Here is a 24,501-nt window from a genome sequence, read left to right as displayed (position 1 = left end):
TAGGGATAGAAAGGTTGATCATAAGAGTTGCTTGTTATGCATCTGGTGAGTGTTGCACCACTGATGAGAGTAGCAGCAAAAAAGGTCCTTTTTCAGAAAGACAATGCTTCAGTCTTTCCTACAGATCCTAAAATAACCCACATCTGGGTAAAAAACATGGTAGGTGGAACTGAGGAAGAGGAAACCAGCACTGCTGATTGCGAAAGACACGTGTCAATCACGCAAAAACAGGCGCTGTGCATTGCGCTTCAGTATCTCCTGAGTGAAGACACTACAACTTCCTGTTTTACTCGGGAGAAATTGAAATGTTTTTTGTCGGGATAAGATCTTTTTTTCATCAAATTGCCACAAAAATAACAAAGACGTTCTATAAAAAAAGCTGTAACAGATTCTGGTGCTGATTTATACTATATATGCTATGCTATCCAAGACACACGTTGCACAGTTAACAGGAACACAGACAGTTTGCCTTTCAAATTGTTTTTTTTTATAAAAATTTAAGCAAAAAGGGTTTATTTAAAGCCAGCATCTACCACACATATACCCAGTTGCTATTGTCCAGTTTGAAGGCATTGGTTAATGGTTGATCGTGGTCAGTGTGTGTAGAGAAACAGTTTGTATACCTTCCCCTCGCCTCACCTGAGTGTGTGTGTGTGCATACATGGTTATCAACTGCAACCAACGCTATGGCCCTGCTATCAGGGTGAATCTGCTCTTGGTTTACTGAGGAGGAGTGCCAGGGGTTATCTGTCCCTCTCTGATATGCACAGATAAGAGCCTTGGGCCCACTGTTTAAACACCTGGGGCCCGGGGTATTAGAGCGCCCTCCGAACCCCCTCTGCCACAAAGGAGAGGAAATGGAAGAGCGAGCGCTGGCTGCTGCTGTGTGTGTAAAAAAAAAAAACTGTGTGTGCGTGTGCCGAGGTTAATGCAGGGGTGATTATTTCCACCACTCCCCCCCTGTACCCCAATACATCCATCAAAACTAAAAATAGCCAAAACAGAGATTAGAGGCAGGAATTTATTGGCGTCATGTTCCCCAACCCCCCCCCCCCCCCCCCCTTCAGGCTGCATTACGAAAAAAAGACAGCATTGATGGTTATCACTAATGTTTAACGGCTATATGCTGGAAAAGCTCTCCTTTAAAATCGGCTCTTTTTTCACTTATGTGATGTACATTACAGCGAGGGTCAGGCATTTGCATGAGAATGGACGATTAAGTGAAAGAGATAAACCCAAGGCTAGTTCCCGTGAATTGGATGTTGTGTTTGGAATACCAAGCAGCGGAGCCTTTTTTCTTTCTCTCCCCCCCTCCGCCACGGCAGAATTAGCCCCGTGCATCATGCATTTATTTTCCCAATAATCACTCAGGCCCTTTCCTGAAGTTGATCATTTTCCCAGAGCAAGGGTTACTAAAATATTGCTGTAATCCTGTCTCCCTGCAGCAGTAACAGCAGTCACCCTAGGCTTCCTTTAAGGAGTAAATTCCCAAGGAGGTTGGCTGGACTGCTGGAGGAAAGATGGAGGGGGGGGGAGTTGTTGTGGTCAGACAGGATTGCTTGGATTCCTTAGAGTCAGTCCACATGTATTATAGCTGCAATGCATGGCCTTTCATTCAGCGACAAATACTAGGTCCGAAAAGGTGTATCACTGATACCAGAACAACACGAAGAGCCAAAGTTCTCCAAGACTAACACAAGCAGCCATGCATTCACCGAAATAAAGACATGTGTGGTGTCAGTGTGGAGCTATCTGATCCAAAATATGTCAAAATTACAAATCTGACAAGATGTGCAAGGACTGAAGGATACAATACTCAGTCCTAAAGTTTACACATCTTCTCTGCAGATATTTCCCATCCCTCAAATATCATATCATGTGAGGGATGATATTTTAAGATTCCTTAGAATCAGTCATCATTTACGGTAGCCATAATGCATGAATTTCTTTCAGCTACAATACAAATACTATGCCTTTGTGTCAATACTGATACCAGAAAATGCATATTTGACACCTTACAAGAGCCAACGTTCTCCAATATTAACCCAACACACTGACTTTAGCTAAATAAACAACAATAAGCACCGTCTTTATTCAGTTTGAACCAACAAAGTCAAAATTACAAATCTTTCAAGGCGACTGAATGATTTTAATCCATATGAAAGATAGCGTACACATCTTCTCAGCATATATTTATCTTTTCCATGTTTCCCATCCCTCAGATACCCATTCCTTAAAATCAGTAAGCATTCATCTTAGCTGTAAAGCATGGCCTTTCATTAAGCTACTAAACAAATACACCTGGGCTTCACAACTAATACCAGAAAAATACGTAATTTTTAAACTCAAATTAACACAGTTTTGATTTCCTTTTGGACCAATTTGATGAAAGAAAAAAACAAAAACTACAAATCTGACGAGATGTTGAGGTCGGTCCTACTTTGACGCATTTATTCCTGCACCCCATCCCTCACACACACCACTTGTGGAGCCGGTACACAATGCCTTCAGTCTGGGTGGGGTGTTTCTTTATGACACAACCCAGGGCACGGAGGAATGAAAGAAGGCAGCAGAGGCTTCAATTTATACAGGAAGTGGGTACTTTCTGGTGCGTTCATTTTAACATAGACACCTCACACCAATGACCCTGTGCCACATCTGGAAACAATTACACTCGTGTTTGACTTGACCTGCGTGCCCCAAGTGAACTCTGCCAACTGGTTTTATGTGTTTGTTGCAGAGGCAGCGGTGACCCTGACACAGTGGCTGCGGGGGGAGTGATGTGTAATTAGACCGAGTTACCTCGACTGGTGAACTAAAACATCTTGTATTCAAAATAATCAGGTGGCCGGTACAGATGCAAAATCAAAAGACTAGTTGATATGCTATCAAATGACCCAAATTGGAATTTGAGAGGACACAAGTAGCGTCTGAATCATCAAGCTTCTCACAGCGGACCTTTCATGTGCAGACAGCGCATGATGCAATGTTTGATTTCTACACTTCAGGAGGCTGTCAGGACAGCGTGTACAATATTAAACAGTGTCGTGTCGGTGTATCAACCAGCCTAAATTAACCCATTAGCATGCTACGGGGAGAAGCGGGAAGATCAATGCATGAAACGGTTTGGAAATCTCCTTTGATACAAGATTTCCCAGCTTGAGCGAATTGATGAAATTCCTCTTGAAACACAGGCAACCATTTCACACGGCAGACTTTTTCTCAAGACAGACTATTGTAAGCCGGTCCTTTTAAAAACACAGTGAGACTACATTATAGAAAAGGCTTCAGTGCATGTTAAAGTTGCTGCCGAGGAAAAGTGATCTGAAGCAGCACTAAATATGCTTCTACAGTGTCGGTTATTAAAAAGCCACATAGTGTCAGACCATGCACAAATTCCTCTTTTCATTCCGAGAACAATAAGCAGTCAGCATGAAGGCCACAAAGAATTGTACCAAAACTACAAATTCTAGTATAAAATTCAGTGCAGACAGAAACACTGCACAATACTCTCTGTAAGGACACATCTGCTCACTGTGCAAAAGCTGTTCTGTAATATGCAGTATTTCATACACAGAGACTGAAAGGACCATGCAAACCGAGACGCTGGCTCAAGTATATGAGAGGACGGTGATGCAAGTCCTCAAGTGAACTTTAAACACTGTGCATTCCTATTGATTCAAGCAAACATTACAGGGTGAAAAGGTGGCCTTCAAGAGAGTAGAAAGGCCTCGCAAAATCCACAAAGAAGTGATGCAAGTACATTCCTCAAGGTGACTGTTACGAAATGCATTTCTAAAGATAATCTGCAGGTGAGCATCGTGTGCCTCCATTTATTGAGAAACGTTTAATTTACTGCGCCTCTTCTGTCCCGGAACCACCTCAGAGTCTCAAAGCCCGGGTTCAGCACTCATTTTCTGGGCTGACCATCTTCTCTAATCATCAGGCTGATAAGGGCCCCCCTTTGCGCAAGTTATGGGAAAGGGGAGGTGATTCGGTCCCAGGATGAGGGGGTACCACTTCGGTAAGTGTGTGTGATAGCTGCCGCCCACTTCTTGTAAGACTAATGGGCTTTGACAACGTTACGACAACAGTCACCTGAGCGGGTTTTTGGTTTTGAGTCAAATCTGAGTCTAAGCCACACAGAAATAAGGTGTGTGTCCACCAGAGGAAGTCTGTGTGTGGATGGGTCATTATGAAGGGGTATTAGATTAACAAGAACAAGAACAAACTCACTCTATTTGACACTAACCGGAGCCTTAAGAAGATGTATTTTTTCATTCAAATTGAAAAACAAGTGACTTGGACTGAAAGTGTTAAACTTGAGTCCCTTTTTACCCAAGGCAATCACAGTAATTAGCATTATTTAAAAGGTGTTCTGAAATAGTGAGGCCGAAAGACTTCTGCTGGGCGCGATACAAACTCGCAAAGGGTTAAGTTAATCTTCTTAACACCAATAAAAACTTGATTTAGTCGTCATAATCACTGAGAAAGGCACAAAATTAAACAACTGAATTCCTGTATTCTCGACTGACCATGCCCCAAAAAGATGTACTTTTTAATTCCTAATGTAAAACAAGTGACTTTCACCTGTGGCGTTAATATGTAGTCCCTTTTACCCAAAGCAATCATGGTAATGAGCATTATTAAAAAGGTGTTAGGAAATGTTAAGGCTGGACGCAATGAAAACTGCCAAAGTCCTTTTGCACACACCAATAAAAATGTGATTTACTCGTCATCATCACATGGCTGTATTATCTTCAGAAGAAAAACAACGACCAATTTCCTCTTTTCTCTACTAACCATGCCTTTAAAAGCTGTACATTTTAAATTAAGTAAAAAGCAGGTGTCTTCCCGCGGGGCAAACCTTATAATTGAGTCACCGAAAGCAATCATGTAAATAAGTATTATTAAAAAAGGTGTCTTAAAACTGTGAGGCCAAACACTTTCCCTCTCTCCTAGACAAACTGAAGAGGTAGTCTTGCAAACGGCATTAAAAGTGTGATTCATTCGAGAAAACAAACATCCGGACCCAGGACAAAACAATAAGCCAGCAGCAACTCCAAAGGAACTAGTCTTACCTGTGCTGCTCCACGGCTTCGTTGTCTGGCAGTTCTGCACCGCACACGTTGCAGCGCTCGTGCTGGTTCCTGCCATCCGGTTTCAGGCCCACCGCCAGCTCCCCGAGTTTGCTGAAGAACTCTCTCTGGATGAAGCTCTGTGGCAGGAGTCCCCCATAGGCGCTGAAGTCCATAGACATGGCCAGGGCCGGGGACATGGGGAGATTGGAGGCCATGGACGCCGCCATGGATGCCGGCATGGACATGAGGCCCTCTGACTTGTGATTGACGGGCAGGGAGTAAAGCGAGGCGAGGTGTTTCTCCGTCATCCCCGCCATCGCTTCCAGCCCCATCTGGCTCATGTCACCTTGCGGGTCATCGCGGACATAGTGCAGCTCGCGGGCGCTGGTGATCACGCTGCTCCTGGTCGGTGTTCCCGGTCCGTCTCGATTCCTGTCCTCGCCACTCCGCTCTCCATTACTGGAGGCGCTGGACTCCATGTTCGGAGGGCTGTCGTGGCCGTTGCCTCCCATGTCCACTTGCATCATCTCGGTCTTGATCTCGGTCATCAGCTGGTTGGAGTTTGCGTGGTGGAGGAGATGTTCCCCGCCGAAGCCCTGTTGCAGCAGAGACTGTCCGATGCTCATCAGGCTGTCCACAGCAGCTTTAGTAGGACTCAGGTTGGACATGCCGAAAGAGGTGGAGACTGACGGGCTCTGGTCCACCATGCCCGTCATGAGGGCGACCTGCTGGGCTCCTGTCAGGTAGGAGCCCTCCATGGAATGCTTTTTGGAGTTCTTGGCTCCGTTGTGGCCTTTGCGCTCGTCGTCCTCCTCCGTGCTGCCGTCGTTCACGCCGTCGTTCTCCTCAGAAGACTGAATGGTCTCCAAGATCTTGAGGCATTGCTCTTCCAGGTACTCGATCTCCAGGATCTCCGCCGCGTACAGAAGGTCGTCCAGGTCCTCCACCTTGGCCTGCAGCGTGGCAGTGTAGGCATACTCTAGAATCTGCTGAAATGTCTTTGGTGAGAGAAAGTCCAGGGTGTAGTGCTGGCTGCTGCGGTGGAAGAGGATCTCGAACATTTTGCTCGTGCAGGCGAGGACAGTCCGGTGAGCGTGGAACTCCTGGTTGTCCACCATGATGACCACGTCACACAGAGTCCCCGCCAGGCGCATCTGGTTGGCCTTCTGCAGGAGGCCGTTGGGATGGTTGGGGTTCTGGAGCTGGATCATACCCATTTTAGTTAAATCCATTGTGTCGATGCAAGCCACGAGGCCAACTCATGAGGCTCGCCTTCCCCGCTCTGCCCTGTTGTTAGCTATCTTTGTAAAGAAGATGAAACCTGGAAGGGGAAACGGAAACAAGAGTCAGTTCTACTGATGCAATGTTTTGTCACACTTCAAATCCAAAGATTGCAAACCTATTTTTTTCCAAAAAATGAAGGAATGAATAAAGTAAATTCAAATCGAGTCCCCGGAAATCATCTGCTTTACTCATAATTTGTCCTCTCCTGTGTTTCACCTACGTGGATGAATAAAGTGTACAAGGCAAATTCTTTAATTGCATTTTGCACCTAACAAATGTTGTGAATTTGTCAATGCCTGTATTGAAAGTCCACCATTGTTTGTCTCTTAAATGGTATGTGTGAGGTCAGTGGAGTTTCAAATTGCAAACATCCTGCAGGGATGGTAAACACACTCTGCAGTCGCATTGTTCTCAAAATCAGCGGAGGGTATTGACTGTAGATTTCTGAAGAGAGACAATTTGCGAGCCGTCCAACAGGCTCCCCATGCATACCAATCACCCCCGACATATGTTATGTTTAAAAGAACGTCTTCATTTGGTTATCTGATGGGGATGTACACACAGTCGAACAAGTGTGAATCGTGTTGTTTCTCCACTGCTGCTGCTGCTGCTGCTTGGTTCACAAAGGCCGTCAGCAGCCTTTCTGAAATTAAATAGCATCTTACTCAGTATTCTCATCACAGGCGGGAGCAGAGAGCAGCGGCCAGAAATGGATGGCAGCAGAACACAACGCTGCAGCAACAAACACCCTGCTCTCATTTGCTAAATATCCAAATAAATGCGTGTGACGGATTTAGCTCCCTTTAGTTAACACTGCAACATGTTGCTTCACTTCAAATCTGCAGCACACTCTGACCAACGCAGTTAGAATGTGTGTTTTAAATGGAGGATTGTCTCTGTGGCTCCTGTTCATTCAGCCATCATTATGACCTACACTGAGACAATGCTCTCTTCATTGCTACAATTTAAATAAGCAGTCTTCATATACTCTAAATGAATGGGTGAATGAATGAATGGCTAAGTGCCTCCATTGACCCACATTGTGGCTGAGCTTCATTGATGTCCAATTTTTTATCAACATGTGACACATTTCAAATGATTTTCTATTTGGCAAATAAGTCTTATTTTCATTTCATTTCAAGTGTCTTCTTTTTTCCTTTGCACATCATAAGGAATAAATAGAGAAGTTTCCAAGCACTTCTTTTTCCTTCCTCCCCGTTTGAGAACAATACACACTCAGAAACAGAAAAGAGGAGGACATATCATCGACTTTTCTTATAAACAATATCCCTCCCAAATGACAGAAGCCTAAATCACAGCGAGTGTATATGATGCAAAATGTGCAAAATGATGGGAATTAAAATACTCTTTCTGGCTTTTTTGGGGGGCAGTTTCGGCATGTTGATAAAAATCGATAAAAGCAGGTAATGGTGAGACCACAGGTTCCCGTGTAGCAGTACACAGAGGTCATGCCTAAAACCAGACATTATCTTTATTACAGGTATACCAATAGCTGCGATTTCTGACTCCGTAAATGATCGATGCTTGTTGCGCTCCAACAAGCTGTGGCTGCACAATGTAAAGTTCCTGTTTTAGGGGGGGAGGGGGGGCGGCTGAGACTTCACCAGCTCTCTATTAATAAAAAAGCACGGTGCGTCTAGACAGCGTTAATATTGCCCAGACAAATTATACAGCGCGTTATGCATTATGCAAAACATGGCACAGTACATTAAGTGCATTAAGCCAGGAGAGGGTTTTTTCCCGGCTGGAGGACAATGTAGACCGCTGACAATAAGCACACACACAGAGAGAGCAGCATAATCAATCTGATCACGAGCTGTCTGCCATAGCGCGCCTTGGCGACCCAGCCACAACAAGAATAAACAGCGTTCAATATTCCAGACACACAGCGATGAGCAGAAAGCCAAATGCTACAGGGAGACAATCAGAGAGCCATACCAAAAACATTTTTTTTAAAGTAGACAGACAGCTGCCAGAATCTCGCGCACAGGTGGACTTTGTTTGAGGCGGAATGAAATGTGTTTAACATTTATGAGAAGGAGGAATCATCCGGAGGAAGGATAAAGAGAGTGAAAGGGGGGAGAGAGGGATCAGACAGTCTCGATAACAAATCAATTTGCCATTGCATCTTTTACCAGTTCCCCACCTCACAGTACGCGGCTGCTGCACATCGATTACCAGTCCCCAATCAAACGCCTGTCAGTCAATGTACACTGTACAGTACAGAGAGTGTATTTGGGTTTGTTTTCGGCTAAAAGACCAGGGTCCTCATCATGACGACATCACGGCTAAATGAGCCACACTGGTGCGTCTGGAGACACAAGGACGAGGCAACAGTGTCGCTGTCTAAAAAAAGGTGCACAATTTCACATGAAAACGCTTCTAAATGTCTCCGGTAAAGTCACATGGAGCGTCATATGTTGTCTGTCTGGTGGGGAAAGAGCCAGACCTCACGTCCTCGCGCTGCGATCTCCAGCATACTAAACCACACCGACAGAGAGAGAGAGAGAAAGGTTGGGGAGGAGGGAAGGGGGGGTTACGTCAACCTTAACATCTCTACAATACACGTTAATGCAAACTTCAACACCTTGCAGCGCAATCAGGAAAAACACTTGTTTGCAGCCACTCCGGCGCGCGGATCCAACTCTCAGTGACAAAGTCGCGTTTCAACTTCAGCGTGAGGTTGCACGGGGACAAGCGTAGAAAAAAATCCCCTCAAACGCATCAAAATACGCACATGGTGAATTAAAGTACACAGAGAAAACAGTGGTGTGCGCGTGCAGATACGCGGATCTGGCACTTGTCACCGGGGAAACCGCAGCTGTTAACCCGGGTTGGTACTCACCTAAGTTGCACGTTTTTTGATCCGGGATAGTGCAGGGGGAGTGGGGCTACAGCATAGTAAGGCAGTTCGCATAAACCCGCTCTCTCAACACGCACTAACTCCTTTCTTCTCTCGCCTTAGCAAATCAACACGGCGCTGACGTCACAGAGCCAGACGAGCAGCCGGCTCGCGCTGCAGACACACACACACACACACACACACATATATATAAACACACACACACTCTGAGAAAGTGAGACACCTAGGGGGCTGTCTCGTGTCAAACGGCTGTGTTACTGTACGGCAGTGAAAGGTGAGCGACACTGCCCCCCCCCTCCAGCTGTTTGAATGCACAGTGCTCAGACTGCACGACATGCGTTGGTGGTCATAAAGCAAATATACAGTATGGAGGAATTTAATGAAGGACATGTATCCAAGTGCTGTTCTTATATTGCATGCAGTGGAACATAAAGTGCTGTGTTAAAATACCTAATGTATGCTGCTGGATATCTGAACCTATACTTATATCTATGTTTATGTATCAGTTAGTTTGTGTGTTTGGCTAATGATCTGAAGGTTCCTAGCAAATACAGTAGAGAAAAATGAATGTAGTGGATTAAAAGGTACCATATTGACTGTGGAGCTACTTTATTTCCTGCCTCTGGATATCTTTACCTAGAATCGTTTGTTGGTTTATTATTTTTATTAGTTGATTTACTTTCAGATTATTAGCTAATACAAAATATAAAGAGGGGAAAATGAAGTAAGGATTGAAAGTGCAATGTTGACTGCGAAGCTCCTTTTAAATACTTGATGTGCTGCTGCTGGATGTATAACCTATAATTATATGTTGGTTTGTTTATTAGTTTGTATATATTTAGCATTAAGTGTTAATCTGAAAGTAACTAATGCAGCGGAGAAAAAACTATTTAGCAGAAAAAAGTAGGATATTATCTTCCAGAAATGCAGTGTAGTAGAAGTATAAAGTAAATTGAAATGGAAACGCTCGAGTGAAGAACCTCAACATTGCACTTTAAGTATCAGAAAATATTTCTAATTCTGATTGTGATTACTCTATTTATTCTGAATATTTAAATGGCTATATACACAATCCAAATTCATTTCTAGAAAAGAAACACACAGGTCTTTATCAACCGGTCTCAATGTATTAAATATATGTACTAATATATACACATAATAATGCAATATTTAAATAAACACAGAAGGAAAAACATATGAATATATTCACATGAATTAAAGTAAAAACACGAATAAGAAAAATGTACACATTGTAAAGTGGATATCATATATTACAGTATTCACATTTGTGTATTTGTATTAATAAATGCTATGTTAGAACAATACAAATGACTATCATTACCATTCAACTCTACAATAGTCTGCTCAGGAAATGCAAAACCATGCAAGAAAGAACGGGAACATAATCAGTAGGAAATAAATGTAGAAATCAAGCATTTTATTGAATCCTGGAATTAGATTTTTGTAAGAAGGGAGAAAGTACCACACATTAGATGTAAAGAAACAAATCCCACATATGCAGTCTTGTTTAAGATAGTGACACTAATCTAAAGGAAAATGAAAGCAGCTCTGGGAACGAGCGGCTCTTCTTTTGTTGTCTAATAAAACCCTCAGTGATGGACACAGTGACGGCGCTCCTGCAGTGCATTATCAGAGATTGTTTCTCCGCACAGATTTCATTTTCCTCTTTTCTGTTGACCAACACCTCATTATTGTTTGGGGTCTCTGGTAGTAAAAGCATACTTTAAAAGCTTCTCTGAGAATAAACTTTATCGATACGTTTTCCTTAACGATGGTCTCTGAGTGGATGCTATTCTTACTTTTATTCCTATTGTTTTTACCCTTTAAGTGCTCTTACTTTGAAAGTCACCAGGACAGATGGTCTCGCGTTAAAGTGCTTTATTTGATCTTTTTGTTTGATTTAAAATGATGGTAGCATTAGTAGAAGGAATAGAATATCCATGTCAATGTATTTCCTTGTCTTATGTCACAGTTTTACTTTCTTCATCCCGAAACTTTCATGTTCGTTAAAGTTTGTGCCGTGTTAATTATTGTGTTTGGTTATTGCAGGTATGTATTTGTGTCTCTCCTGGGACATGTCTCCACGCTGTAATGTTCAAACAGCTCTTTATTTTCCTCATACTGCCTGTGCTGCAGCTCCTCTTTCACCCTCTGTCTGAAACCAGAGCCCAGTCTGCTCTGATTGGTAAGCTGGTCGGCTCTGTTGTGATTGGTTCAACCGCTTAGAGATGTCCCGCCCCCTTGGTCTACCACGCACAATGCGTAGAAGCGTGAGTGTTCCAATGTGATGTCACCGTGTTTCGGAAGTAACTGTCCTGAGTTACATTCCAACAGAGGGAGTCTGCAACACATCACTCAGCGTGTCAACCAATCAGCTGCTGTCGTTGCCAGTGTTGAAATGTAATGACGTACATTTAGTCACGTATTTTAAGTTACTTTCTGAGGCTTTTTACCTGAAATGATCCTTTTGAAGCTACTGTATACCTCTACTTGGGAGTCAGAATAAGACTTTTGACTTCCCTACATCTTTAGTTACTTAAATTATTACAATTATAATTACAGATTATGTGCTGTTATTAAAGTTATATTTTTAATGCAGGGCTTTTACTTGTAACAGAGATGTTTCACATTAACTTTGGCTCCTTTCACCTAAATAAAACTACCTTCTCCAGGGAATAAAGTTTGGTAAACCGTTCTGTGTTGAGGTCAGCCGGCTTTGACCTCAGAAGATCTATAGACTGACAGACATTACACAGCTGTCCACTTCTACTGGAAACCCGTCAGCTCCAACAACGCTTCTTCTGTCAATCCTTTAATATGTCTATAGTGAGACCTTTTAGATACTTCAACAACTTGTTGTTTCTGTATAATCATTTCAAGTGTCTTTGAATCATTTTGTAGTTCATCTTTGTGATCCTTGTATGTCACTCTTTGGTCCATGTCTCTTTATAACAATTGTGTTTCTCAATTTAGCCAATTTCAGCCTTTTGGTTGTAATTGTGTGTGTTTTTGTTGTCCTCTGGAGTTTCTTTATGGTCCCTTTGTTGTTAATTTGAGTATCTTTGTGTTGATTGCTTTTCACTTTTTAGTCCATGTGTCTCTTTGTTGTCCTTTTGTCGCTGTTTTGTAATCACTCTGAGACCCGTCGTAGGTTTTTGTAGCTTTTTTTCAGGCGTGTTTTGTCTCTTTCTTCGACTCCCTTTGCAGCCGTTCTGTTTCTCTTTCTGATCACTGTAATGTAATCTCTGATGATGAGTCACCATCATGCACTCACTGTTGGACTATTGTGGCTGTAAGCTCGTCTGTATTTTGTTTAATGGATGTGATTTGAATGGATGGTCCTCTTGCCTTCCTGACCCTGTATAAACACTGATTTCTTTAGATGTTTTCGGACCACATGACTTCTGACCTTGTTCCTTTGAAGCACACTGAGACCTTGACTTAATGCTCTTGCTAATGAAAAATTTCACCCTGAATTTTATTTATTTATTTCACTACACGTCAGATTGCTGCTTCACATCTCCAGCTACGTGTTTGACACATATTTGGATTTTCCTGATTTAAAAAAAGCAGGGTAGTGAATTAGACTGTTTAATGTATGAACACAAAGAGCATTTGCATCAATTCATCTTTATAAGAATACATTCATTTGTTTGTGCTTTATGTCTCAATTTAAACAAATCATTTAAATAAATAAAACAAGTTAATTGATACAAATATTACAATAATTATGATTATTTGTATCATTCAATGTTTGTGGTGCACTGTGGAATAATTGGTTACTTGGACACGAGGAAGATGCATGGTGGTCAGTTTGGGAATAAGTAAGCAGGAGGTATCATCCTTATCCTCAATGTGAACATATATTCAGAATATGCAACCCTTTGTATTCCTATGAAAATCCTATCCACCCCTGCTGCATTTACCTACGTTCCCCCAGTGGGACCACTTATTAAATCCAGTCTAATCACCGCCACATTAAACTGTATGATGGTACCTTTGGATAAGTGGATCATAGAACAATGCAATCTGTGGAGGTAAATCAGTGTGTTTGTTTTGGTCTGGATTTAGTGACTCAGGAGCAAAAGCAACACATCTCCTGAGCAAACTCACAATTTAGTCTAATTTTAAGCTGCAACAGGTCTGCGTTCCTGCTCACAGTTTATGGCTGCTTGGAAATGGAAAGCATAGGTTTGAAGGGGGGGCTTTGAGGGAAATCTAATTTCCTTTAAAATACAGTGGAGCTCTGGGAATTTTTAGATTCACCCAGGCGCGGATCACAGAGTGCTTCATTACCTTTGAGCTGCGTGCTGTGCAGGCTTACCCGGGGATAAAGAAAAAGGCACTCCCTTAATCTGGCAATAATCCACCGTTTTACTGAGGCAGAGGAAGATGAGGACCAAATTATAAAAACCAGATCATCGCTGCACTTTAAAATAACACCAAGAGCTAGAGGAAGACAGGAAAAGGAAGTGTTGGTTTGTATTTAGAGATGTGACGTGAGGGAAGCAACCAGCTCAAAGAAACCCCTGAAATGAGTTCTTAAAGGTTTGTGTCTTTATTTATTCATTATGAGTTTCAGAGTTGGAATGTGACGTTTCCCTAAGTATAAGTATTATTGCGAGCTCTTTTCACTTGTATACTTTGTGTATTTCATTTCATGTTACACACTTCTGCTCCACACGTCTTTGGCCTTTGCACAAGATTTGTTTTCATCTGAAAAAATAAACTGAAATAGTCTTTGTAATGTTGTGATTTGAGTTACTTCAGCTTATCATTTAATGCATCATTTAAACGTATTTATTTTCTGTTTGCAAGTAGGGAGAAACTACCCCATTCTCACACACATTTGAATTCAAACAACACATCACGAGACTGATGGAGGTCTCAGTAAGTACTGCATATTTAAATAATGGTATATTTTGACCTACTTTATACTTTTTAGTATTTCTATTTTAAGTTACAAATACTTCTACTCAAAGAATTATCTTTAACTTTTACTGAGGTTTACAGATTTATTGCAAATATTTGGGCTCTTAGCAATTTATTTCATGCATTATTGAAGATATATTTGTATTTGTTTGGTTTGTGTTTGTCAGAAGCATTACGGCAAAACAACTGGACACATTTTCGCTCACAAATGTTCATTTACACACTTAGTTTGGCTAAAATTAACAAAGCGTTGGAGATCTACACTGCCTGCTTCTTGTTCTCACACTTGTTACTCTTTCAATAAATATATATGTGACATTTAAACAAATATTCAAAACATTACTCAAGGTTGAAAGTATTTTGAAGGCATTTGTAGGTGAATTGAAGACTTATTTAACGCAGCATCAGATAGTGTGCTGCGTTTCTGTCCTGATAAAGTAAGGTTTTCAGGTTAGCATGTACGAATGTGGCTCTGCTGACCAGACTTCCCATTGTCTGTGTAGGCGTGGTGCTTGGAGGAGGTGTGTGTGTGTGTGTGTGTGTGTGTGTGTGTGTGTGTGTGTGTGTGTGTGTGTGTGTGTGTGTGTGTGTGTGTGTGTATGTGTGTTACTGTGTGTGGGGGTGTACAGGCCCCACACAGTGGACCTTTGTGAAACTCTGCCCATGCAGCCTTGTGAATGGACTCTTTTTACACTTGTGTAAACCTGGGGGGGGCGTCTCCGGCTCCGAGGCCACGCCCCATGGACCTCTGACCCTGACCTCTGACCTGCTGCTGGATTGGTGGGGAAGTGCTTTTCTGCTCGCCATGTGCTCAGAGCCAGAACAATCTCAGTTAGGTTCTGAGTTCTACCACACCGAGCTAAACGTGTACATCACTGTCCAACCGATGAAGATTTCCCAAATAAAGTACCCGCTAAATCGTTCAAAAGTTCAGGTTAGAGGAGAGGAACTGCAGGCGGGAATGGAGAAGTTAACAAGCGCTTGGTAAAGGCAAAGATCTCTAGTTAATTGGAGGTCATTTGGCTCCTCGAAACTACAGAACCTATCGAGTATTTCTCAGTGATTAAACCAAAATAATAAGAAAAGCAACATTTTGTATAAAGACTACTTTTACTGGTTGAAGTACATTAAGCTGATAGTAGTTATCTACTTCTGTTATTTTAGTTTCTTGTAACGCAGTTGTTTAAGATTGTAGTATCTCTACTTTCACTCTCTCAGTACTTCCTCCACCTCTGGCTGTATGACTTTACTAAATACTTTTTCCAACACTGGCACTTGTCCCGATTGCCCAGAAAATTCAATTAATTTTCCTATTGTGCAAACCTTTCTCTCCTCTGAACGACCAGGCTCCTTGTGTTTACCGAGGTTACAGGTTGGTCCACACACACACACACACACACACACACACACACACACACACACACACAATGGGCAGAGCTGCTGCAGGTTAATGGGTGAAATGGCTGTGTTGACCTAGGTGTTTTATTTACTGAGAGCCTGTTTACTTCTCCATTCCTGGCCGTCAGAGAATCCTCTGGATCAATACCGCTCTGTGTTGTACGTTGAGAGAGAATGGCAGCCCGACAAACAGGTGTGTGTGGTCAGTGTCAGGTGAAGAGGTCCCTCCACAATCATTTCCTAGCTGAGCAGACCATTACATTACAGCGTGGGGATTATTGGCAGAGCTGGGAGGAGTATTTTGATCCTTTACTCAAGTAGAAGTACTGGCAAATGGCTGAGTGTGTGGGAGAAAAACACAGGGGGTTCAGCCTTCACAGACCATTTACATGCTCTAAAAGCTTACACACTACAGGACAGGAACACCCTAAAAGCATAATACCCTTTAAGTTCAGTACAGTACTTGATTAAATGTACTACATTTCACTACTGGTATAAAGCAGTGTAACAGAGTATTTTGACAGTTTGGTCTTACTATTATAGCTTTAACCTGAGTAAACGATTTGAGTCCTTTATCCCCTTTTAACGATAGTTACAAGAAAGTTTGAATAAATAAATGTTTACCAGAAGATAACAATGTCCTGTTGAACTCAAAAAGCAAATAAACAACTTGAAGTTAGTTCAATGCATTTCTGAAATGACATTGCATCTCTTTGTATGTTGGCAAAATATCATACCTAAAGAAAACACATATTCCTTGTCGACATATCTTGAAGGGAAAACATGTGCTGTATTGTGAAATGCTCCAACCTTTTACAAAAGACTCTTTATTTACAGTCCTTCATGAGTTTGAGTTTGTATTTAAACCTGGAAAATATCCGCTCGGCGTTAAGGAGCACTTCACGAGTTTCACGCTCCCCAGATCTCAGACAGGAGTGTTTTAAACCTCACAAGACGAGGTTCAGGGAGAAACACTGAGTACCTGCGATTGTTTCTGCACAACATGTCCTCAACTGCCTCTGTAGAACAATATTGTGGCTCTTATCTGCAATTAAGTTATTAAAATGAGACTCTTTTATGAAAGAGTGGGTACTCGGTCCTTTAAGTGAGGTAACGGCAGACGTTGCACAGTGTTAAAGTACTCTAAGTCCCGCACTCAAATCAAATAGTACAGTGGCCGACAGGTGTGAACCAAATACAAAAGCTCAAAACACTTCCATTAGGAGGAACGCGCTGCAGGTTAAAAAACGATGCAAATATGAAAATACAAATGCGTCAAAACACATGCAGCATTCAGAAAACATTCAGCAACTTCAGGAAACAGAGCAGTTTCTAAAGCTGCAGAAACCAAACGCTGCAAGAAGCTCAACGGAAACCAGGGGACACTCAAAAGTAACGCACACAGCGGGGACCGGAGAGCTTGGTGACGTTCGGGGATTATAAAGCTGGACAACTGTCACTGGCAATGAAATAGATTATTAAAGAACACCAAACAAATATATTAAGACACAACAAACTAAAAGGTACTTAAAGTTGTGTGCAGTGCAGGAGAACTAGCTCAGACTTGAGTGTGTTTTCAATCAAGAAAAAGGACATACACACATTATTTGAGCACGAAAAGTTCAATGTGTAAAACCCATTGAATACATAAATCACATATAATAATAAAATGCAAAAAATAAAGCCAAATAAATCATTGGAAATATAATTAAAGGTAATACAACAACTGCATCTAAACTAGTGTGGTTTGCCATTGTTGTAGAACTAGAGCAGACTCGGTGGTTGAGCAACAGCAAATAATTGTTTGGGTTAGGCATCATTATACAAAAACATTGCTTTCTGCTCAAACACAAGAGAAAAAAGTATAACCTGAACCAAACAATTCAGAAACACAGACAGGGCAAAAGCAGTAGGTCTGCTGGATTATTTTAGTAGTAGCACCATGGATTAATTCACTGGTTTGATTGAAAATATTAGCGAAACAGATGCTGAAAATACTCCCAGAGAAATGCAAATGTACTCCCGTTTGAGTCATCGTTTCTAAAAGCTACGACGCCAAGCTGTTTTGGGAAATGATTGAGTGTATACTAAAAATAAAACTTCATTTATATCGTCAGCAGGAACAAAACAGGCTTATCATTTTAGTGTTTTTATATGATTTAGTTTTTTGTTTCTTGGTAAACATTAAAAAGCAATTGAATAAACCTGATTGTGGTGACAGCATTTAAATGATATCAACGTGGCATTTCATGGAAATAATGAGTTTTGCTTCAATCAAAAAGAGCTTTACAATTGGAAAGTTAAACCTATACCACAAACTAGTAGCCACACATGTTGGTGTATGCACACCCACCATAAACCAGCCACATGGCAGCATTGATACCCCCCAGAGAACTTCCTGGAAGAAGATCTGCTTCTGGAAACTGCACTGCCCCCCCTGGGGATTTCTTGGAATCCAGCATCCTTCACATCCAAAAGAAGTGCTCCAAATAACTCAACCAAGGTTGATTTACACACAAGAACTGCTTAGTCTCATCTCAAAATGTGCAAACCATATTAAAGAGTTAAAACACACAAGTTATCACCGTCTCAAAGGCTTGTTTCTACCAGTGTTGTTGTTGTTTTTCGCCACTGGAAAATAGAAAAAGTTCAATGAAACGTAAACATATGTTGGACGTATTTCACAATAAGGATCCAAAATGTACTTTAAACATATCTCCTTATCGTATAACCAACTCAAAGAGGATGCATCTCTTTAGGGAGTTGCAAAACGGGACTTGAATGTTGTATTTGTTTGCGTTTTTAGATGTTTATGCCTATATGAACTCTGTTGTGTTCCCCACTGAGTAAGTGATGCTGCAAAGGTCTATCCTCTGGTATTTCTACATCAAGATACTCCTTTATTTGTGCTTCAAAGAAATGTAACTTAATTACTTTTAGATGGTCTTCTAATATTCCTTCTCCTGATACTGTTTACTTCTTTGATGGCTACCACAGGTTTGTTGACCTCTACTTGATCCATCGTCTCCTTATTTATAGACACATGCATTCTGCAGCATTTGGAATACCTGTGTTGTAAATGTATTATCTTTTTAATTTAACATGTATTGCACGTCTGTCCGTCCTGGGGGAGGGATCTCTCCTCTGTTGCTCTCCCAGAGGTTTCTTCCATTTTCTCCCATTAACTGGGGGGTTTCTTTAGGATTAGTGTCCTTGTCCAGTGTCAGGGTCCAAGGACAGAGGGTGTAAAGTCCACTGAGACAAACGTAAATGTGATATTGGGCTTTATAAATAAAATGATAGATAGATAGATAGATAGATAGATAGATAGATAGATAGATAGATAGATAGATAGATAGATAGATAGATAGATAGATAGATAGATAGATAGATAGATTGATTGATTGATTGATACTCCACTACATCTTAGTGTTAAATATTGCATTCTGATTTAGATTCATAATAAGAAATATAACCAACAAGGTTTCAAGGTTTCAAGGCTTTATTGGTCATATGCACAGCATATACAACGTATATGTTGGCAATGAAAATCTTATGTCGCGTGCTCCTCCAACAACTCAACAAGTTCTGCATCATGTATTATTCCAGGTTAAGAGAGGATGCACATTTGGGATTCTAAAGACAAGTTATTCTCTCCTTTTGACAACACTTAGGGACACAGCAGCATTGAAATAATGGATGTGCCTTTGTGAAACCCTGTTGTCTAAGAACTATTGCCAGACTGAGGCAGCACTTCCATTGGAGGAAACAACATTAACTCGATCCCAGCTTTAAGTTTGTTTATTCACAGTGACTGTAAAGATCATTGAGAACAAGCAACAAAAACAAAGGGTAAAAGGATTAGAGGAGACGAGGAAAAGCACAATTTTTCCCTGGACCTCTGAGTTCTCATCAATTTTCCACTAGATTTATTTTAAATGAACTCCGATAAGGCTAGAGAAAATGAGCTCAGCGTTAATTATGAGCGCTATTGTTTAGTGATCGTTTGAATATCATCTCACATATGAATTTTCTAATTAAATCCTCAGTTCATTAATGCAGCTTCAAGGCCTGAATCTATTCTGGTTAAAGGAAGAGACACAAGGCAAACACTAAACCCCACATGGACTTTGGTGGGGTAATTTTCTCATTAATAATTAACATATTTGAACCCATTTACACCCTTCACCAGTGTGAGCCGATCTTCTTGGTTGGAGGAATCACAACTGATCTGAGCGGAGAGAGCCCCAGTTACAGTCTGACAGGAGATCAATTCTCTCCCATGCCTCGTAGTCGTTATGCATTGTACAGTGAGAGTGGATTCAAAGCGCATTGACCAAATAAATCAGGGGGATTTCACTGTACAGCCAACAGTCTGTCCTCAGGGGATCCCACTCAACATTTGTTCAAGCCTGTGGGAAGTACGTGGGCTCTTTTCAGATATGGTCTCAAAGGAAAAAGGGTTAAAGATACAAGACTTAATGTGCTGAAGAACCACTGCTTAATAAGCAGGTGAGGCCAATCAGTTATTTAGAAATATATTTTGTTAGCATTACCTTTCTTTGGGCTTTGGAAAAGGGTTTTTTGGGCCATTTTGGGGCAAACAATCCCTTGGAATAAAGTCGAGGATCTGTTGTTCCTGCTGATAAGAGTTCAAATATGAGTATCAGTCACTAGATATGATTAAACATATGTTGACATTTACTGAAGTCACATTATATGGACTCGACTCAGACTCAATGCACTAATCTGTTGACTTTAGACCTACAGTGTTTGGACTAAAAAGGCTTTAACCCGGACTGTGACTCGGTATCTTTGTTGACTGTGTTCAATGACTATCACACCAAAAGTTAAGGGGAGACATAGGTCTGCACTTTAAGTTTAACCGTACAGTATCAAAGAAAAACAATATTTATAATTACGAGAGCCACCAATTTGCCAATAGATTGCTAGTTAGATAGTTGATGTTCATCAGCTAGCTCCTTAGATAGCTAGCTAACGTTAGACAAGTGTTCAGTAGATAGGCCTAGCTGACGTTTACAGGCTAGCTTGTGATATAGATAGAACATTAGCCAGCTGACTATTAAGATAGAAAGATAACGTTACCCAGCTTTTGAAACAGATAGATGCCGACTACCTAGCTAATTAGTGTAAGAAATAATAATCAATCGTATGTGTAACTACAAGACTGTCTTATTCTGAAAACCGTTTTACTTTGAAACCGCTTATTTTGTAACCGGATGTTGGTTTTAGCCTTGGATAGCATGTAGCTTCGTTTTCTGTTAAAATCTACTCCTGGACTTCGAATGAAAGAACATTCCTACATTAGTTGGATAGATTACATTATCCAGCTAACTATTTTGATAGAAAGATAACGTTAGTTTACTTGTTAAACGGATAGAAGCTGTTTGCTAGCTAGCCTGTTAATTAGAGAGCTAAGATTAGCCAGCTAACTATTTAGCTAGAAAGCTAACATTAGCTAAATTGTTTTGTAGAAAGCTCATGTTAGCTAACTAGCTAAATAGCTCACCCACAGGTTCATTTAAAGCGGTCTCTATTTTGTTTTGATACATTTCAACACTTTGGACCTTTGTCTATCTTTCTTGCAGTGAGATTTATTATAAACTTATTATAAAAAATGCTTTGCTACACGCCGACATGCTTTATTAAATATGTCTTCATGAGGTTTCAGGCCATATTCATATGTCCTCCTGCCCGTCACTCACTGATGATGGACGCTGTTGTTAAACTGTCCTATCGCCACAGACCAGTGTAGCTGTAAACGTTCCTAAATATAATTGATTGTGCTGTTGGTACTAAACTTTTGCGTGCAAACGTGGGAAAATGGATGGGTCTACATAAAGTGAACAGGGTGTCTTGCTCTTATTATATCTACAGTATTTGCACTTGTAAAGCTGTATCTGTAATTAAGGTGTAGTTTCATTACTGTAATCCTGCACTTTTTGACTGAAAATAGATGGTGTCAACCGCTAGTTGGCATCTAGAGTATTTAATGACACATATTTTGGGCCTTTTGGGTCTGAAACACTGGGCTAAGTGTTTCACCAGCTTTTTTGTGCCATATCCTCTGAAACTGCAATACACACACACACACACACACACACACACACACACACACACACACACACACACACACACACACACACACACACACACACACACACATCTCAATGTCTCCCCTGGTGTCACTGTGTGAATTTGTTTGTCTACCTGTGCTCAATCGCCCTCGGTTTGATTCCCTCCGTCCTCTGTTGACGGTCTGCCTCTTTCCTTTCCGAGGAGATTGCATGGATATATTGGACGGGCTACAAAAAAGAGAGGGACTAGTTTAGGAGGAAGTCTGTGTACTCAAATGAGTCTCACATCACTGCAGTGAGTAAGGGAAGGACTCAGTGGTTAGAGGAGGAAAATGGTAAGGATTGATTGCAGGTTGAATTATGTATTTAGCACATTTCTGCACAATATTACAATTTGAGTTTCATATTTATTTTTTGGTTTATTTATAAAAGCTTTCCTTTTATTTTTATCTCGAACATTATAATAAATGAGAGAATAGTTAGTCTTTAGGGTTTATTAGCAGAAGTGCATGTGATTCTTCTTCCCAATCCTAAAATTCCAAATCCAGCTCAAAAGGTCCTTCCGTGCCCTTTTTTTCTTGCCTGTTTCTTGAGTTTTTATTGTCATTTACATGTACACAATATTCACGTATCATGTGTAACTTGAACTTTCGGTGTATTCCTTTACTATTTGTGAGACGGCAGGCTAACACCGCGGCCTAACTGTGATTCTTATTGTGCTGAGTGCAGGCAGTGAAGCCCTTGTGTCCATAGTGCTGGAGCAGTGGACCGATGGCAAACGACACAGTAATCACCTTACAGTGTTCCTGGGGTTTCTGGGAAAAAGAAGGCCTGCACACCACAGGGAAGCTCCTCACATCTAATCCTTTAGCACATCTCTCTCTTTCTTTCTTCCTCTTCTTTTCGAACATGTGTGCAGAGTCATTTAGGCTAACCTCCAAACCCAGACAAACTGCATCAGTAGGAGGAAACTAATCAGAGGGGAAATGAGGGACGAAGAGAGTGTCTGATAAGTGCTGCTAAATGGTATGCAACCTACTCCGAGTTTATGTAGCATTATTCACCTAAACAACTTGTTCAAACATGCTGACCTTTGGATAGACCCTGGGCTTTACTTTAAGTTAGAGATAAAACACGTATAAGGCACTTTTAGAAAGATCCCTACCAATACAAGACACATGGCACATGGTGTGCATCCCAATGCTAATATTGCTGGCGCTAATAGCAGTAGCTGTATTGTTGTTTTCTGGGTGTTTTATTTCCAGAGTTAATCCACGGTGCTGTTATTTTGAAAAACATGCCTCTTCCTGAGCTTCATATAGGGATAAAGAGTCCATTACAAATCCTGCCAGATTCTGTATGCAACCTACCCTGCCTTTCTTTGAAAAACATGCCGTTCATGAACTTCCTGTAAGGATACAGTAATGCTATGGGGCTTTTATTCTGAGCAATATGCCTTTTTTTCTGAGCTTCCTGTAAAGATACAGCAATGCTATGGGGCTTTTATTTTGGAAACCATCATTATCCTTAGCTTCCTGTAAGGATACAGTAACTCTATGGTGCTTTTATTTTGAAAACCATCATTATCCTGAGCTTCCTGTAAGGATACAGTAACTCTATGGTGCTTTTATTTTGAAAACCATCATTATCCTGAGCTTCCTGTAAGGATACAGTAACTCTATGGTGCTTTTAATTTGAAAACCGTCATTATCCTGAGCTTCCTGTAAGGATACAGTAACTCTATGGGGCTTTTAATGTCCCATCCCAGCTTAATACTGACTGCTCTCTGGGGCTTTTATTCTGAAAAGATGTCCCTTTTTGAGTTTCCTGTAAAGATACAGCAATTTTAGGAGGTTTCTCAGTGACCTGTTTGATGGTAGGAGTGTTTCCAGTTGTTTTGTGAGTATGTTTTTATCTTGAGATGTTATTTGAGGAGCTGCTGCAGCTCAAGGCTGAAGAGAGCAGAGAAAATCCATCTCACACCTGAAGGCAGCAGCAGCACTTGACCCGACACTCAAACACTCAGATGCTTTTATAAAGAGGAAGAGAATGAAGATGGAAGTCAGAAAAAATGTTGCACAATAAATAAAAGATAAATAAAAATCAAATATAGAATAAAAAATATATTAAAATGTTGAGATGAAAAACATAAAGAGAAACAAGAATATTCAATATAATAAATTAGCTCTGACAAAACTATTGATAATTTGGTTAAACAAATAGAAAATGATCAGTATCTTCTCACAATATATCGCATATTTGTAACCCTCCCAATAAAGTACATTTAATTTGTAATAAAAGTAAATTATGAATTGAAATAAATGCCTTAATCTGCGGCATATTTACATGTTTCGTTCCCGATTGTCATATGTTGTTTTGAGTCATAGCATTCATTTAGTGCAAACAACCTTGAAGATACAAATTCAGAACAACAGGAATTCGGCAACAAAATGAGCTTCTAATAAATCCAAACCATTTCAATAGCTTCGGGCTCAAACACACTTCCAACTCTAACAGTAATTAGTACGTTTCCTAATTGACATTCTCTTTTTATTATGCACAAACAAAACCAAACAACAGGCCCCGTGTAGCTGCAGTTATTGTTTCTGAAGTCTGTTTGTGTTTCCTTTGGTCCAGGCTCCTCTATTGATGATCAATATCCTGCAGAGCCTTTCAGATATTCAGAGGATCCTTTAAAAGAGAATCAAAGTTATCTGAGGAAACCTGGAGTCAAAATCAACCAACACCTTGTCAGGTCAGACGGGGGTGTATAAAAGGAGATGGAAGTGGTGGTGGTGGTGGG

At 40.9% G+C, this 24,501-nt stretch overlaps 1 protein-coding gene across 2 annotated transcripts in view; it reads right to left on the bottom strand.

Annotated features, from left to right (window-relative positions):
* Nucleotides 1-9,361, bottom strand: part of zbtb16a (zinc finger and BTB domain containing 16a) — a 138,428-nt gene extending 129,067 nt beyond the window's left edge. The window contains exons 1-3 of one of the 2 annotated variants that reach the window (XM_063894570.1): nt 9,232-9,310; nt 8,533-8,866; nt 5,082-6,402 (exon numbers count right to left, since the gene is read on the bottom strand). In XM_063894570.1, the coding sequence (XP_063750640.1) occupies nt 5,082-6,313 (1,232 nt within the window). In that variant the 5' untranslated portion in view covers nt 6,314-6,402; nt 8,533-8,866; nt 9,232-9,310. Of the gene's footprint in view, nt 1-5,081; nt 6,403-8,532; nt 8,867-9,231 lie in introns of both variants that reach the window. The other variant, XM_063894569.1, reaches the window with a different exon arrangement.
* Between the last annotated feature and the right edge of the window lie 15,140 nt (nt 9,362-24,501).

Source organism: Eleginops maclovinus, chromosome 11 (genome assembly GCF_036324505.1).
Source record: "Eleginops maclovinus isolate JMC-PN-2008 ecotype Puerto Natales chromosome 11, JC_Emac_rtc_rv5, whole genome shotgun sequence".
In the NCBI taxonomy this organism is placed as follows: Eukaryota; Metazoa; Chordata; class Actinopteri; order Perciformes; family Eleginopidae; genus Eleginops; species Eleginops maclovinus.
Note: the sequence above shows the minus strand (reverse complement) of the source record. Positions and strands in the feature narration are given on the sequence as shown.